The following is a 14,558-nucleotide window of genomic DNA, read 5'->3' as shown; positions in this document are numbered from 1 at the left end:
TACCTACAGTACACGGCTAACCATGCGGAGGTCTTAGTTGTGATTTATAAAACTCAGGGGCATAGTTTCAAGGTGGGGCTGCTTAGATACATTTCAGGAGTGTATGCAACAGACCTCCAATTGGCTCGGGACAAACTCCCTACAATTTAATGGAGGAAAACGGAGGTTGTGTACTGTTCCACGGCCAAAATGTCTCAGCATCTGCCGCTGGAGTTCAGACTCACCCCTATGGACAAACCACTGGTTGCAGTAAGAAACAGTATGCCACCTGGGGGTTTTAGTGGATGATAACCTTCAAATGTAGTCACAAGTCAATAAAACGGGTAGTATTTGCTTCTCCTTGTTAAGAGCGCTACGCCAGATTCTCCCACTACTACCTAGTGCCACTAGACCTCTTGTAGTGAGGAGTATAATTTTGAGTAGACTGGGCTACTGCAACTCTCTGTACCTGGGAGCACCACAATCAGTATTACAGAAGCTGCAGAGAATCCAGTACATAGCAGCGAAACTGGTGTTAAACAGGCAGCGCAAGTCTTCAACGACAGCAGCTCTAAAGGACCTACATTGGCTACCCATCAAGGAGAGAATCCAATTCAAATCTCTCTGTATTGTGTTTAGAGCAGTGCATGGTCTGGGCCCACTGCCCATGCAGGAGAAAGTCACCTAGTAGAATCCTGGGAGAGATCTTCGTTCTTCCAGTGCAAGTCTGATAACCACCACTAGATTTAAGAAGACCAGGATGGGTGGCAGAGCATTCGGTGTAGCAGCCTCACGTCTCTGGAATGATCTGCCCACGAATATTAGACAAATTAATTCTCTACTTCCATTCAGAAGAAGCTTAAAGACCTGGCTCTTCCCTAGAGATGAGTAAAATGAGCTCTTTAAATCCGCAAATAGGCTATCTGTTTTGCCGGTGCCACCTTGTTAAGTCACAGCGCCAGGATACCCGTAGGGTGACAGTTTCTTGCGCTATACAAGTCTATGATACATACATACATACTCCCCTCAAATAAATGCATTCTTGGCTTGGTAGCTGGGTCTGGGGGCCTGGAATCGGATCTGCTATGCATGCACTGGTTTTTCCTATGATCCTCCTTTCACTTAGAGAGTTTAACTTGATTAATTTTTGGATTGGGAACTTACATATATATAGGGATCAGTTTTCCATAACAGTAGTAAACCTACACCCATAGAAATTCTCAATGAATGTGAGCAAATGTATTACTTTTTTAAATTCCCAAACATTGTTAGTACTTGGCTTGGAAATCTGTGCTGGTCTCAGGTTTCCAGGCATCCTACTGGCAATCCAATACCCAAAAGGAGATGAGACAAATGCTTGCACATAGTCTAACTACTGGCAATTGCTCTGGGTATCATTCCAACCCATCGTTTTTCAACCACTGTGCCTCTTCAGACTGAGGCCTACATAATGAGTGTAAATGCTGCTCCCCGTGAGTACAGTCCATCCCAAACCTGGTCATCTCAACCCTCCACCCTGCGGCCTACTGATTTTTTATTTGGAAAATTTGATATTCCCTCCCCTGAATATCACTAACTAAGCTCCATCCCTGATAAAACTCCATAAATAAAATAAATAATTGATAGTCAAGCATAAAAGCATAGGTAGGTCGGCAGGGAACGAAGTGACAACCAGGAGCAGCTCGTGCAGGTAACAGCGGTGGATGGTGGTACGAGGTGGGGGGGATTCGACAGATGACGTCAAGAGAAAATTAATTATTCAATTAATTTTCCCTCGGGCAGCTCTTGGTGACATCCCTAAAAATGAACTGTAAGTGCAAAGACGTGGTATTAGCCACAAATGAGTAGAGACGTTCCCAGCTCATCCTGCTCCTCACTGGAATAAGTGTGCCGCAAGACAACGTCTCACCTGGTTTTACATTGGATACTCCTTCTCCAACACTCTCAACCACCCCTGCTGCCTCATGGCCTAGAATTATTGGGTAGGCAGGATTTGGGATAGTGCCATTGACCGCATGATCATCAGATCGGCAGATACCAGAGGCCAGAATCTGTAACAAAAAATTGAATTTAAAGTCTTATTGTCTTGCTCGTCAGCAGGCTACTGAAAAACATTCTGGAGCTAACCTGTGTTAAACATTAGTCACTTATAAAAAAATTGCATGAAATGGTAATGGAGGAATTTGATACAAAGGATTATGATTGAGTGCTGTTTTTTTGTGATAATGCACTCAGGCCTGAACAATATACATCTAAAGCAGAGGTTGTCCACCACATGAGAAGAGTACAAGATCCACTGTAGAATTTCAGGATAAACACATACATGAATTGAAATACCAGTATTTGTAAAGCACACTGCTACCACCGAAGTGGTGTCCCAGCACTGGGAGCCATCGGGAAGATTAAGCAAGCTATTGCCCAGGGTCACATGGTGCTGGGCTAACCTGCCGCCGACACCAGGGATCGAACCGTGAACCCCACAGTCCTCGTGCCACGCACCCTGGCTGCTGTGCCACACCTCTTCCACATACAATAAACCTGATTCCTAAAGAAAGCATTGATGCAGATTTACAACTTTCAGATATTCACAAAAGTTTCCAAAAGCATGCCTGGAAACCAGTGACAGTCGCATATTTCTGAAATTTTGAGACAGCCACATGTTTCCAGACTTACTCTAACAACTATAAATAAAAATCCTTCTTTTCTTTATAGTGAGAGAATGTTGTTCCCTTTTGAGAAACTCCATCTCCTATACCGATTTTTGTTCTAATCATCTACTTACAATGGAAAGGGGTTTATTTTTGCACTTGTCAGGAGTAAAAAGAGGATTTACTACTGCACTTGTCAGGAGTACAATTCAAACATTTTCCAAGGTAGGGTAGGGTATTACAAAAGTTTACGAGCAGCCAAACTGTGTAACTTTGTGGAAGGGCACAAATTCACAGGATATTCCAGTCACCGAAAAGCCTCTCCCCAACCACTCCTCACCTCTGTGTGTAAGGGAAACACTACATTTGTGAATTCAATAAGTGGTTGAGCGTTTGAAGTAAGGTTATTTGTAATTAAGCTAAATGGGCAAATGCACATAGCTTTGCAAATCAACCCCAACAATTATAAATTACATTGATTTGCATAGTCACTCGTTGTCCTATTTACCTAAGGCATTTAGGAATATGCCCAGTATCCTTAATATATTTTCATGACTAAAACAGGCACCTTTTTAATAATTATCCCCAAACTGAAGCAGGTTTTCTTATCATAATCTAATATTTCCATCTGAGAAAGTGTTGGCTAATTCTGTGTTCTGCCACAATAATGCCATTAGGAATCAAAACAGTCACCCACAGCCTAAAACTGTTTGAGAATTCACAGAAGTGTTTTAGCGTGGGTTTGTTGCAAAATTTAGGGTGTCCATATTTCAGAGGAAGACACATTAGAAGATCTCTGCTAAAGAAAGTCAAACAAGCCAGAAACTCCTATTAGAGATCGCCAGGTTCGTATGAAATGTCTTGTTCCTGCCAGTAATCGAATCAAGCATTCCTTGACTTACTTGAGCAATTTGCAGAAGCAAATCTAACATACAATGTTAACGATTATCTCGATGTTGACATTCATCATTTTATCAAATTCTCACTTCGGTTATTAACGTATAATAGTAATAAAATACGGTTGCAATGAGGATTAGCTAACAATGGGAATTGGCCAATTTGAAACTGTATCCTTTAATGTCACTGCCCATAATGTCCAAAAGAAGTAGCATAGAATTGACAACGATTTATCCGTGGATATCAAAAGATGATACTGCTTCAATACCTGCCCGTCACAATTTTGCAGGCTAGCCAAACATTTGCCATTAATGTGCCTATCACATTGATCTACATCAGGCACACCTGACTCCAACTTACCTCCTCTCAATGTGGTCAATCCAATTTTAAAATTTCTCCAGTCCAAAAACCTGATACTTCACGTAATTCTCAGTATGTGGCCCTCTACCCAGTGGTTGCTCCTCCGCTAAGGCGGAGAAGCATCTTCCCACTGCTCAAAAATAAAAATAAAAGTGAAATAACGTATCATTATTATCATTTTATTTTTCCTATTGCAATCAGTGGCGGGCCGGGCTGCCAGAGCAAGAGGAGGAGTGGTTTGCGTTCTTTAATTGGGCATGACTGTTTGGCCTGCCCTCCTGGGCCAGCCAAACAGTCATGCACAGTTTGCATGTACCCCAGAAGGCTGCATTACACAGCCTGGTGAGGAACATGCACAGGCTACCTGTTCCCATCTGAGCACCAAACCACGGCGCTCAGACCATTCATAACGCTGCATTGAAGAGTTGTGATTAGTTCAGGGGAGCCTGTGTGCCCAGGTGCATCTTGCTGCCGGCTGGGACTGGAGACAGGAAGATGGAAGAGGACAGAGGAGAGGTGGTGGCCGGCTGGCAGTTCGAGGTAAGTCAATTTTTTCTTTTTTATTTACTCCTTCCCCTGCCCCACCACGATACTGCTTCCACCTAGCAGAAACTGAACATCTACAGAATCCATCATGCTGATACACCCACGTGACACAAAGCAAAGATGCTCATAGATAAGAAAATTGTAGCTTGGGACCAAATGTTTTTCAAAAGGATTTTTAAGATCGAAGATGTGGTGAATTAAGTAGGGAACTGATTCTTCCAAAAACTTATAATCAGTGTATAACATTGCTTTTTCTCAACAATGGGGATATATCCAACTAAGGCACTGCCTCTGGTCGATATGGAACAAAAACTTAGATCTTAACTCTTCTCCTGGTGGGTTGACGCAGCAATATGCACATCATGGCTGTCCCTCCTTCACTAGAAAATGGTGAGGGTGATTGGTCTACAACATTGCTGATGAATTACAAAGTCCAATAGGAGGTCAGGCTAAATGTAATCTATTTTACGATCCTGCTTAACTAGCACTGGACATGCTCTTATCTGCAAGCGATGGATACACAAACAGACTCATCCTCTTGGGACATGCCACTAGCCAAAGCGTGATATAGTCCACGTTCTGTGGTCCTGCCCTGACATATTTGATCATGGAATTCTGATAAATCTCTATTTTGGTCTTTTGCTTATGGTTTGCTAGTTATACAATGCTTGTTAACCAAAGCATCATTGCGCTAAAGTAATGCATTACAATAGCAGCTTAATGAAAAAACAACTACAGACTGAGAAATTGATTAAGAAAGTATTAACATTTCTTCTAAACTGCAAATGTTTAGTTTCGGAACGAAGATAGAATGGTAGATTGTTCCATTTCTAGCTGCTGCAATAGATAAAAGCTTTGTATTCAAAGATCAAAGTATGGGTTTCTGGCAACTGACAGAAGGTACTGATAGCCAGAGCCGGTAGTCTGTTTGGGTTGATACCATTCAAACTTTTTTGAAATCCGGTGACCTCCTGTAAGCAGCTTGATTCATAATTACCATGTCTTTAAAAATATTTCTGCTTCTAGGTAACCAGAAGAGCTGTTTCATATGCGAGATATGCATTTACGACCACTTGAAGATGGAACACGTGAGTCATTGGGGTTGCTGTATAAGTAGAATTACCTTAATCAAGCCTAGATTGAATTAAGGCCTTAATCACTGTCCAATGATGCTGTTTATCGATAAACTGGTGAGTAGTCTGCAAGATTTTAAGTAATTAAAACAAGATTTGACTCCTTTAGAGACTTGAGAATTTAAAAATAAATTGGGAATAGTATGAATGTGTGTCATCCACAGGCATGTAGAAACATGCTCCCCATTTGATGTAACAAACGTACCAAAGGGAAGATATATTTTTGTGAAACACTATCGGCAACAAAATGGAACCTTCGGGGACGCTACAGGTGAGGGTTTTAGATTGAGCTCAATGTGGCAGAAAACCTAACATCTGTTGTCAATTTGCTAGGAATGTCTTAATCCATCTGAAAAAAGTTCCAGAAAAGTCTATGTCCACAAATCTGGCCATGAGAATGGAATAGTAGATTGTGTCAAAGGCAAAGGCAAATAGTCCAATTAAAATCCCAATTCCAAAACCACAAGTGACAAGCTATTCAGGGGCATGTTCATATCAATAAGAGCCTTATGGGGCGTGGGACAAAATCATAAGTGGATTTTAAATCGACAAAGGCAATGTAGAGGTTGCCCTTGACAGTTATAACAGTCCTCCAGTAGATCAATAAAAAACAGAAAGCCTGATCAATAGTGGACACTTTCGCCTGAAAGCCCTCTTGAAAGGGGCTAACAATGACTTTCTCAAGTATCCAGTCCTGAAATTTGGGAAATACTCAATGACAAAAAATCTTTTGAAAACTGTCAATTACACTAATATGTCTATAGTTGCTTGGATGAGACCCAAGACCTTTTTTGTGGATAGGTAATACTGTAGCACCCTTCCAAGAATCATGGATGGGAGTAGCTTCGGCAATAGCATTTGCAATAGTTAAAAGGTAGTGGGCCAAACCTCCGGATCGGATAAGAAAACATCAGCCAGGACTTCATCTATTCCTGCGGCCCTTCCCCTAGTGACAGCTGAAAGAGATTGAACAACGTCAGAGATGTCAAACAATGGTGTGGAAGAGATAAAGCAAGGTAGAGCCAGAGTGGTATCCAGGGTGATACTTAAAGGGTCATCAGAGTATTATGTATGAAAGTAATTGAACCAATCAGACTGAGCAACATTATTTGTGGGTTCCATTACTGAAGAAGTGCCATCACGGGAAAAGAGTTGCCAAAATCTAGTACGTTCTCTATGAGTACAGGCACCCTTAAGAGCACTCAACCGGTGCTTGTCCCAGTTCTTTTTGGCATGAATAATAGCCAGCTTGTAGGCTTTACGGGCCAATGGAATGCATGCCATGCCCTTAGTTTTGATAGCTCTAGCTAACTAGCGAATATGCTTACAGCATTCTTTAATGAACCAAGGGCAGTTCTTAGAGGTTCTAGCGCTTTTTCAGAGTGTCAGGAACAGTAAAATATGCTAAAATAAGGTCAAAAAGGCTTTGTGAGTAGAAATCGATTGGTCAGGAGCAATAGGTTGGCCGCTCTAATGTGAAAAATCGGGCCAGGGACAGGAAGAATATTCTTACAGAGAGTCTGCATAGACAAGAAAAGAGAATTGTGATCACTTCCTAACCTTTCCAGTACAACCATGCCAATGACAGATGGCCATAACCTTAGATCAATTAAAATGTCATCAATTCTACTCGTGTGATGAGGTTTAGTGTACGTATGAGCTCCTAATAAATCAGATTTTGTTCGACCATTGGCAGCCCTGAGCCCAATCTCCATAGTTAGGGCCTTTAGTTGAAGAACTACTTGTGATCATCTGTAAATTGGTGAAATATCCAGAAGGGGGACATTCCCAAGCCGTATCCTCGTCTTTTGTTAGGTAAACATCATCATTTTTGAGGGGCTTGAATGTTATATTAAAATCGCCCGCCAAGATGAAATGCGGTTGATCAGAACACTATTCGAAATAACTTTCTAGGACTTGAAGGGTGTGAGATACCACACCTCCTCTAGCCCCTCTAATATAGACATTAAAAAAGGCTGTCTTGGGCTTGGTCCCACTATTGAGCTCAATGGCTAGACTGTCCGGTGAGTCAATATTTAGTTTACGTATGTGACAGTTAAGTGAGGGTCTAACCCACTACCCCTCTGGCTTGGAATAGCAGGAATGAAAAAGTTAAGACAGCCAGGCCTGTGAGCTGAGACCATAGATCAGTTCTCTTAGAGTAAACAAATGTCATGATCTTCCATAAGCGTTCCAGTCAGACAGTGCTAACTTAGACCCAAGTACTGCCACGTTCCAAGAGACAAGGGACAACTTACTGGACTCTGGTCTTACAGATATCTATTTTATAACACTGGTCAGAAATGGCTCCTTTGCAGTATGACAGTGCTGTTGGAAAAATGAGGATCACAAAATCCAAGGTAGTAGTGTTGAGCGTGTCAGTGATCAAGGAGTTTGGGTTAGATTTAAGAAGGGCCTCAAAGAAAAAACAAACACCCCACTAGCCTCTGACAGGAGTTTGGTCACAAAGGCAACGCAAGATTGGGCATAAACCAGTTACCCACATAATTTAGCCATTTTCATTGAGGAATGAGAAACTGATGGCTATCACAGAACTAAATTGCTTATCGGTGTAGTAAGCCGGCCTGGAGTACTTACATTTTATGTTTGAGTGGCTAGGTGGACAAGTCCTAGCACCAAGGGCCACCAGATTGTTAGCCAAGTCCATGTTCCTAAGGGTTGGTTCAACCACATCATAGTTTGAGTTGGAATATACTAACTTTTCAGCTCTAGTGATGTTGTCACATATAACTGAACGACAACCCCTGATGTGCCGGATCCAGTGAATCTCTTTGTTTTTTATGGAATCCTCCCCTCCATGACTAGCATGAGTGCTCAGATTAGGGACATTGATCATCATAATGGGATCAGCAGTAGTATGTCTGCTCATGCTAGGACACAAAGCAGGTTTTGACATGTGACCATGGACTGCCTTATCAGCTAATCAAATGATTACAAGTGATAGAAATATGAGTGCCAGGAGTGTTGATGGTGGAACTACTGTGCCTGGGATTCCACAGTGCCATAGGCCTAGGAAGGTTATGTTCGTAATTTACTAAGGGGAGGGGCCCAGGATTGACAGAGACCATCTGTGAACTAGACTAGGTAGATCAACCGGTGACCTGCCAATAGGTATGGTTGGAGCTTGATGAGCAGTCACTGCATTGTTTCTATTAGAGGCTAAAAACGGATTCAGAGTAGTGGTCAGGGAAAATGCCATTGACTTTAACACCCCCACCTCAGCCTTCAGATCTTGTATGAGTGAGGTCAAGTAAATATGGTTAGAAATGGGAGAATCAGACACAGTGGGTTCCACAGGAATACACACAGGATTGTTATTGTCAAAAGCAAAAACAGAAGCCTGCTGGACTGATGTCTTACACAGCAGAGCAAAAGTGGTTACTGCAGAGAAAAACCCTGTCTGGTGAAACAAAGGTTGGAGGAGCGGAGCCAGGTGGGATAAGTTAATATCTTGGCAGTGAGTGTGTTTGGTCGATAGTAGTAAGTTTCTGGCCCTGTTTTCTACATCTCTTAAACATCTCAGGGATTCTCTTTTGGTTACGCAGGGCATTATTAGTGGAGGGCCTGGGAATACTTGGATGAGAAGCGGTCAGTGCAGTAACTAAAATCTCCTCGCATTCGATCAACAAATTATCTACTCTATATAAAACTCAGTTATCCCCATCAGTTTTTTTGATTTTTTTTAGGTTTCTTTGTTTTTGCTAAGCCTGACCCTCCCTCCATAGCCTTCTTTATCCCCATGATCGAACACAAGTGAACCAGGAACCAAGATGCAATTTGAGCTACTGGACACAAAACAACTTGACAAAGCAAGTAGGATATCTTGTGTGCAAAACATCAGTGACACACAACTTCTCCTGAGCGGCTTAAGAAGAAAGATGTGCAACGGATGGAAACATATTATTAATGCTGGCCAAAAGTCAACAGTACCTTTAGGTGAAGAAGACATTAGAGGGGTGGCCCAGAAACCTCTGAGCTCCAACGGGCGTGGACGGCCCACCGTTGGACAGGGCAGAGGGACCACAGTGCGCTCTTATTGTGCAGGCAGGAAGAAATGTGAGTAGTGCACTTCAGCAGCACTCCAATTCGAATGTTGGTGAGGTAAAAACAAGCCAACAAAGAAGCGGGACCACTGCACGCTTTTATTGCGTATGCCGGAAGAGTTAGTGCGGGCAAGGGTTGAAGGGACTTGCAGTGCTCAACGGCCCAGGTGTCTGCGGCATAACCCTCTGTGGTCGGGTCCCTTGGTGTGAGCAGTGTGCTCCAGCAGCGCTCAAATTCGAATGCTGGCATGGTAAAAACAAGCCCCCAAAGCAGCGGGACCACCACACGCTTTTATAGTGCAGGCAGGAAGAGTTAGTGGAAGCAGAGGATCGGTGACTTAAGACTCTGTGGTCATGTCCCTTGATGTGAATAGTGCACTCCGGCAGCACTCCAATTCGAACGCTGGTGAGGTAAAAGCAAGCCCTCATAGGAAGAATAGTTTTTTGGGGCGTTTTATAGAATTTGGCATAAGCAGTTTTTTGACTGGGATTATTGGGCTACCCCATTTGCTTCCTACTGGCTTAGTTCAGAAATGCTATGTAGTTAAAAAACAAAATTCCCTTTGGAACTGTACTTCATGCTCCTTATAGAGATAATGGAACTGTTTCCCTTTTATATCAAACATACAACTTTGTATCAAAACAACCATCATCATGTAAAAATAGAACCACTCTACTCAAGATATGAAAGTACTTATGCACAAGTTTTATTACATCAATCATAAAAGTTACCTCTGATCATAAAAATACATTAAAAAGTACAATACACATTGTGTGGCAACATAAAAAGAATTAAAAACTCCTGACTGACTCAGTGCGTAAAAATTTCAAGAATAGACATACCCCCTGGAAAGGAAACTACATAAGACAGTAAATTTTGTCTTGAAATTGTTAATTTGAGCCTTGTTTCAACAGAACCGAGCAGGGTGAGACTCTCCCTGTCGTGATGGCCACTATCAAACATCAAATTTAACAGAGATCACTGCATCGAAGCGTTTCGGTGGTCATAGATGGATAAGGCCACCTTCTTCAGGACTATAACTTTTTTTTCCTCATCCACAATTCAATTATAGCACATTCACCAGTGCTACTGCACTCTGGTTGATGTGGCTCCCACGTATATGTGGAGATGTATATCAATGTTTGTCACTCTATTTGCTATTTCATTTCGTCTAGAGGCTTGTTTCTTAGGTAGTTGATATTCTGGTTAGGTGTCTCCCTCAAACTGGTTAAAGTTACAAAGGTATGCCAAAACGGAGTACGAACAAAACCGGAACACTTCTCGTCTTATTGTCACCTTCGGTGCTCATACATTCACCGAATGGCACATCTGGGAAGGCTTTATAGCTCTAATCTCCACACATTCTCCGGCGACACCGCTAAGTTCTGTATACTTGCTGACAGAACTTAGCGGAGTCACCAGAGAATGTGAAGGAAGGAAGGAAGGAAGGAAATGATAGTTTGGTGTGTCACTTAATGATTTCTTAAACAACTCAAAATGTTATCAGGGACAGAAACAGGGAGCTGACTAACCTGTAGATTCAAAGATTGACCAATCGTAAAGCCTGCTATCTCTGAAGAGGAGTGTTCCATTTTCTTTTACACTGGATGTTAATCACTGGATTTATCTTCCAAGGTTTCTGTAGGAAAATAGGATCTGCTTCTTAAGGTTATCCCCACTTTTTGCTTGATGTGATGCTGTTTTTGACTAGTCTGACTGAGATCCTGCTAATCAGGACCCCGGTCTATCTGCTTCCTCCTAAAACTGTTGTGTATGTACTTAGGTACACCCCAGATTGGATACTGGGGTACCCTTGTCAGTCCCTAAGTATATGGGACCCATGTACCCAGGGCATAGGTACACCAGAGGTCTTCCATGGGCTGCAGCAAGTATTATGCCACCCATGAGAGACTATTCAAAATTGAACCACAGGCCTGCCATTGCAGTGTGTGTAAGTTGGTGCATGCACAACTTACAAAAGTATAGGTTTACTATATCTAAGGGTCACTGCACTTAAAACCTATAATTCACCCCTATAGCAGGCCTTTACAATCCCGAGGGCAGGGTGCTTGGTTCTGAGTGAGAAAATGCCCCTGCATGAGAAGGACACCCCTGCAGCCTACAGAGTCTATTCTCCCGGGTTGTCAGTAAAGCAGCCATATACTAATATAGAGAGGCATTACGTGACCACGCGATGACCATCTCGAAAATGGCTGCAATGAACCTTATCGTGTTTGGTGTGAAACATGTTGGAATCATACCACCACAGCGTTGCCGGTGTTGGAGGTATGATTCCACCCACTAGGAGAGCCCTCTGCAAGGCTCTCAGTGTTCCTGGTATCAGCCTTCTAGTCCCGCACAGCACAAAATGGTTGCTGCCGACCAGAGACACATGTCTGCCCTCCTGCTGCTTAGCGACGCTCGAGCAGGGGAAGGTAGGACAATAGTCATCCTGTCACAGGGAGGTCTGACCACATCCCAGACAGGATTTAGTGTATTAGGGCTGGATGGGTGCGCTTGCCAGTGCCTGAAAGTCTGCATGAGGGGCACATTTTGTGTCCCTGTGCATAGTCCAGTTCAAACCAGTCCTGGGAGTCATTGGCTCCCACTCTGGCGCGAAACAGGACAAAGGACATGGGAGTAACGTCCCTCCTGTCCAGACCCTCCTTGGGATGGTCCCCTGAATATTCCCAACCCTTTCCTTAGGGTACTTAAGGGATAACCTGAGTGTAGGTTCCTAGATTAGTTGTGGACAAGATCCAGAACTGAAACCACTGCGCTTCGACCGTCTGGACACTTTGGACTTCGTTGGGCCTGACTTCATCTCCCTCTCAGTCTGCTGCCTCGTCTGTGCCTGTGCACCATACAGGATCCGTGTAGTGCCTGTGGAGCATCCAAGACACCTGAAGATGATCTCCCTTGGAGTGAAGGAGTCACTCCCCTGCATTCGCAGGCACCATAACACTGCTGACTCGTCTGCCGATCCCAAGCTTCTACGGACTCTGAGGGTTTAACAACACAGGAGGTGGGTTTCTACGTTCCTCGAGGCCTGAGCTGCCCTCTCACCCAGTTTGAGGTCAGAATGTCTTGTGGGGGCTGCAATACCTGAACCCCACTGTGGACTTTTGCAAGTGCAAATGGTTGTTGGCAATACTGCAGCAAGTGTATTGGGCTCCAAGTAGCCCCAACCCCTGGCAACTTTGCTTGCAAAGATCTTCAACCACATCACACTGTGTGCTCCGTGGCCTGTTGTTTTGTAAAGCTGCCCGAGGTCCCCCTCGACTTCAGTGTCTTCCACCTGTGGGTCCTGTGGAGGGTCAATTACTTCTTCATTGGGCTCCCCTGATTGCTCTGATCTTACCCTGACTCCCCTGCTTGTGTTATGTCTCCTGGACATTTGCTGGTCCTCTTCCTGCAACTTCTTTACTTCCTGCGTGGGTTGCTTTTGCCAAGGCATGTTGGTACTCCTGCCGGACGCCTTCAGCACTCGACATCCTTCATGGGACAGCTCGTATCCGGCTCCTGGTCATCCTCAGCATCGCCTGGTCCCCATAGCTGCAGATTCAAGGTCATCGACATCTATCCTGAAGCACACAACATCGGTGGGCATTCATCTACCGATCTCCTGGTCACTCTCAAGTGACCCAGATTCTGTCCCCTCTGCTTTCAGGTACTCTTCATTAAGAATCTACATTTGGATTCCCATGGACACTTTTTCCTCTTCCAGCAGCGGCACTTTCCTGAAGTACTCCATTTGGTTTGATGGCGGTTTCCGACGCCGACTTCACACCTATGCACCCGGCTTCCCTTTGCTATGAAATCAAGAGCCCTGACGAGAGTCCGCATATTAAGTATCAGTGACTTGAAACGCGTTGGCATATTATGATTAATGATACAAACATGGAGAAATTTAGAATTGATGGTCTAGTCAGGACATAAAAATTGTATGCACTTGACTTTAATGTTTTCCCCTTGTTTGATCTCTTTTCTTGGAATTTTTCCTCCAATTGAAATGGTGATATGTACAGCATTACTCTAAAATTGTTGAAAGAATATCGACATATGAAACAAGATTTAGATACAATATCGTAAAGATATTGAGATGACAGGTTTAGAATTTTTCAAATCACTGTTTATTTAGATTGTGCACTCAAAACACAATTTTGTTGTTTAATTTTTTGAAAATTGTATGTATATAATCATTCTCTGTATATAGACACCACTGTCTCCATTCTGCCTTGAATATGAAACGAAGAATTATTCTGTGAAAAAAAAGTTCAAAACAAAAGGTATAAATAAAGTACCAGATCGAAACAAAAATATGTTTGGTCTAGCACTAATTTAAAACGCAGAAACGAAACAGGTTCTGGCCCATTTCCTTGGTATACACTTACAGTAGTGGGCATCATATACCAGGCCAGCTTCTCACAGATTCAAAAGAGGGATGGTAAAAGGAATTGCGAGCTGATCGCCCCGTAAGAGTGAAATTGAGTTTTCAACTTCAATGGACTCCATTGTGTAGAATATCTAATTCAGCAGTTGATCAGCTTTATGGGTGGTTGGTTAGTTAGATTAAGATTAAAAATGGCCATAATTTGTTCAAATTGCAGGGACGTCCCAGATGGGCAGTCAAACAAAAGTTACAGACCCTTAAAAATGTACAAAGGCATACTGTAACAGAAAATAGGCCCGGGTACCAAAATAAAAGTGGCACCCATTAGAGAATCAGATAGCTAAAAAAAGTGGCCCATATTTGCAAATTGAGCAGTTTTAACTTTTAAACAGATGTTGTCTAAGTGTTTCGCAAGGTATTGAAGACTGCATGGATTTGAGCTTGCTGCAGGCAATGCTTGTTTTACTATTGGTGAAATCAACAGTAAAAACCGGGCGCGCAGACCATACAAGAGTCTGACAAACAGCAAAAAAAACA

At 43.0% G+C, this 14,558-nt stretch overlaps 1 protein-coding gene across 1 annotated transcript in view; it reads right to left on the bottom strand.

Annotated features, from left to right (window-relative positions):
* LOC146866378 (alcohol dehydrogenase 1-like) overlaps window positions 1–14,558 on the bottom strand; it is a 151,093-nt gene that overhangs the window by 99,149 nt on the left and 37,386 nt on the right. The window contains exon 3 of the mRNA XM_085636225.1: window positions 1,889–2,030. Coding sequence (XP_085492351.1) covers window positions 1,889–2,030 — 142 coding nt within the window. The remainder of the gene's footprint in view (window positions 1–1,888; window positions 2,031–14,558) is intronic.

Source organism: Triturus cristatus, chromosome 2_1 (assembly GCF_964204655.1).
Source record: "Triturus cristatus chromosome 2_1, aTriCri1.1, whole genome shotgun sequence".
Lineage (NCBI taxonomy): Eukaryota > Metazoa > Chordata > Amphibia > Caudata > Salamandridae > Triturus > Triturus cristatus.
The sequence above is the reverse complement of the archived record's forward strand: the minus strand, read 5'-3'. Positions and strand labels throughout refer to the sequence as shown.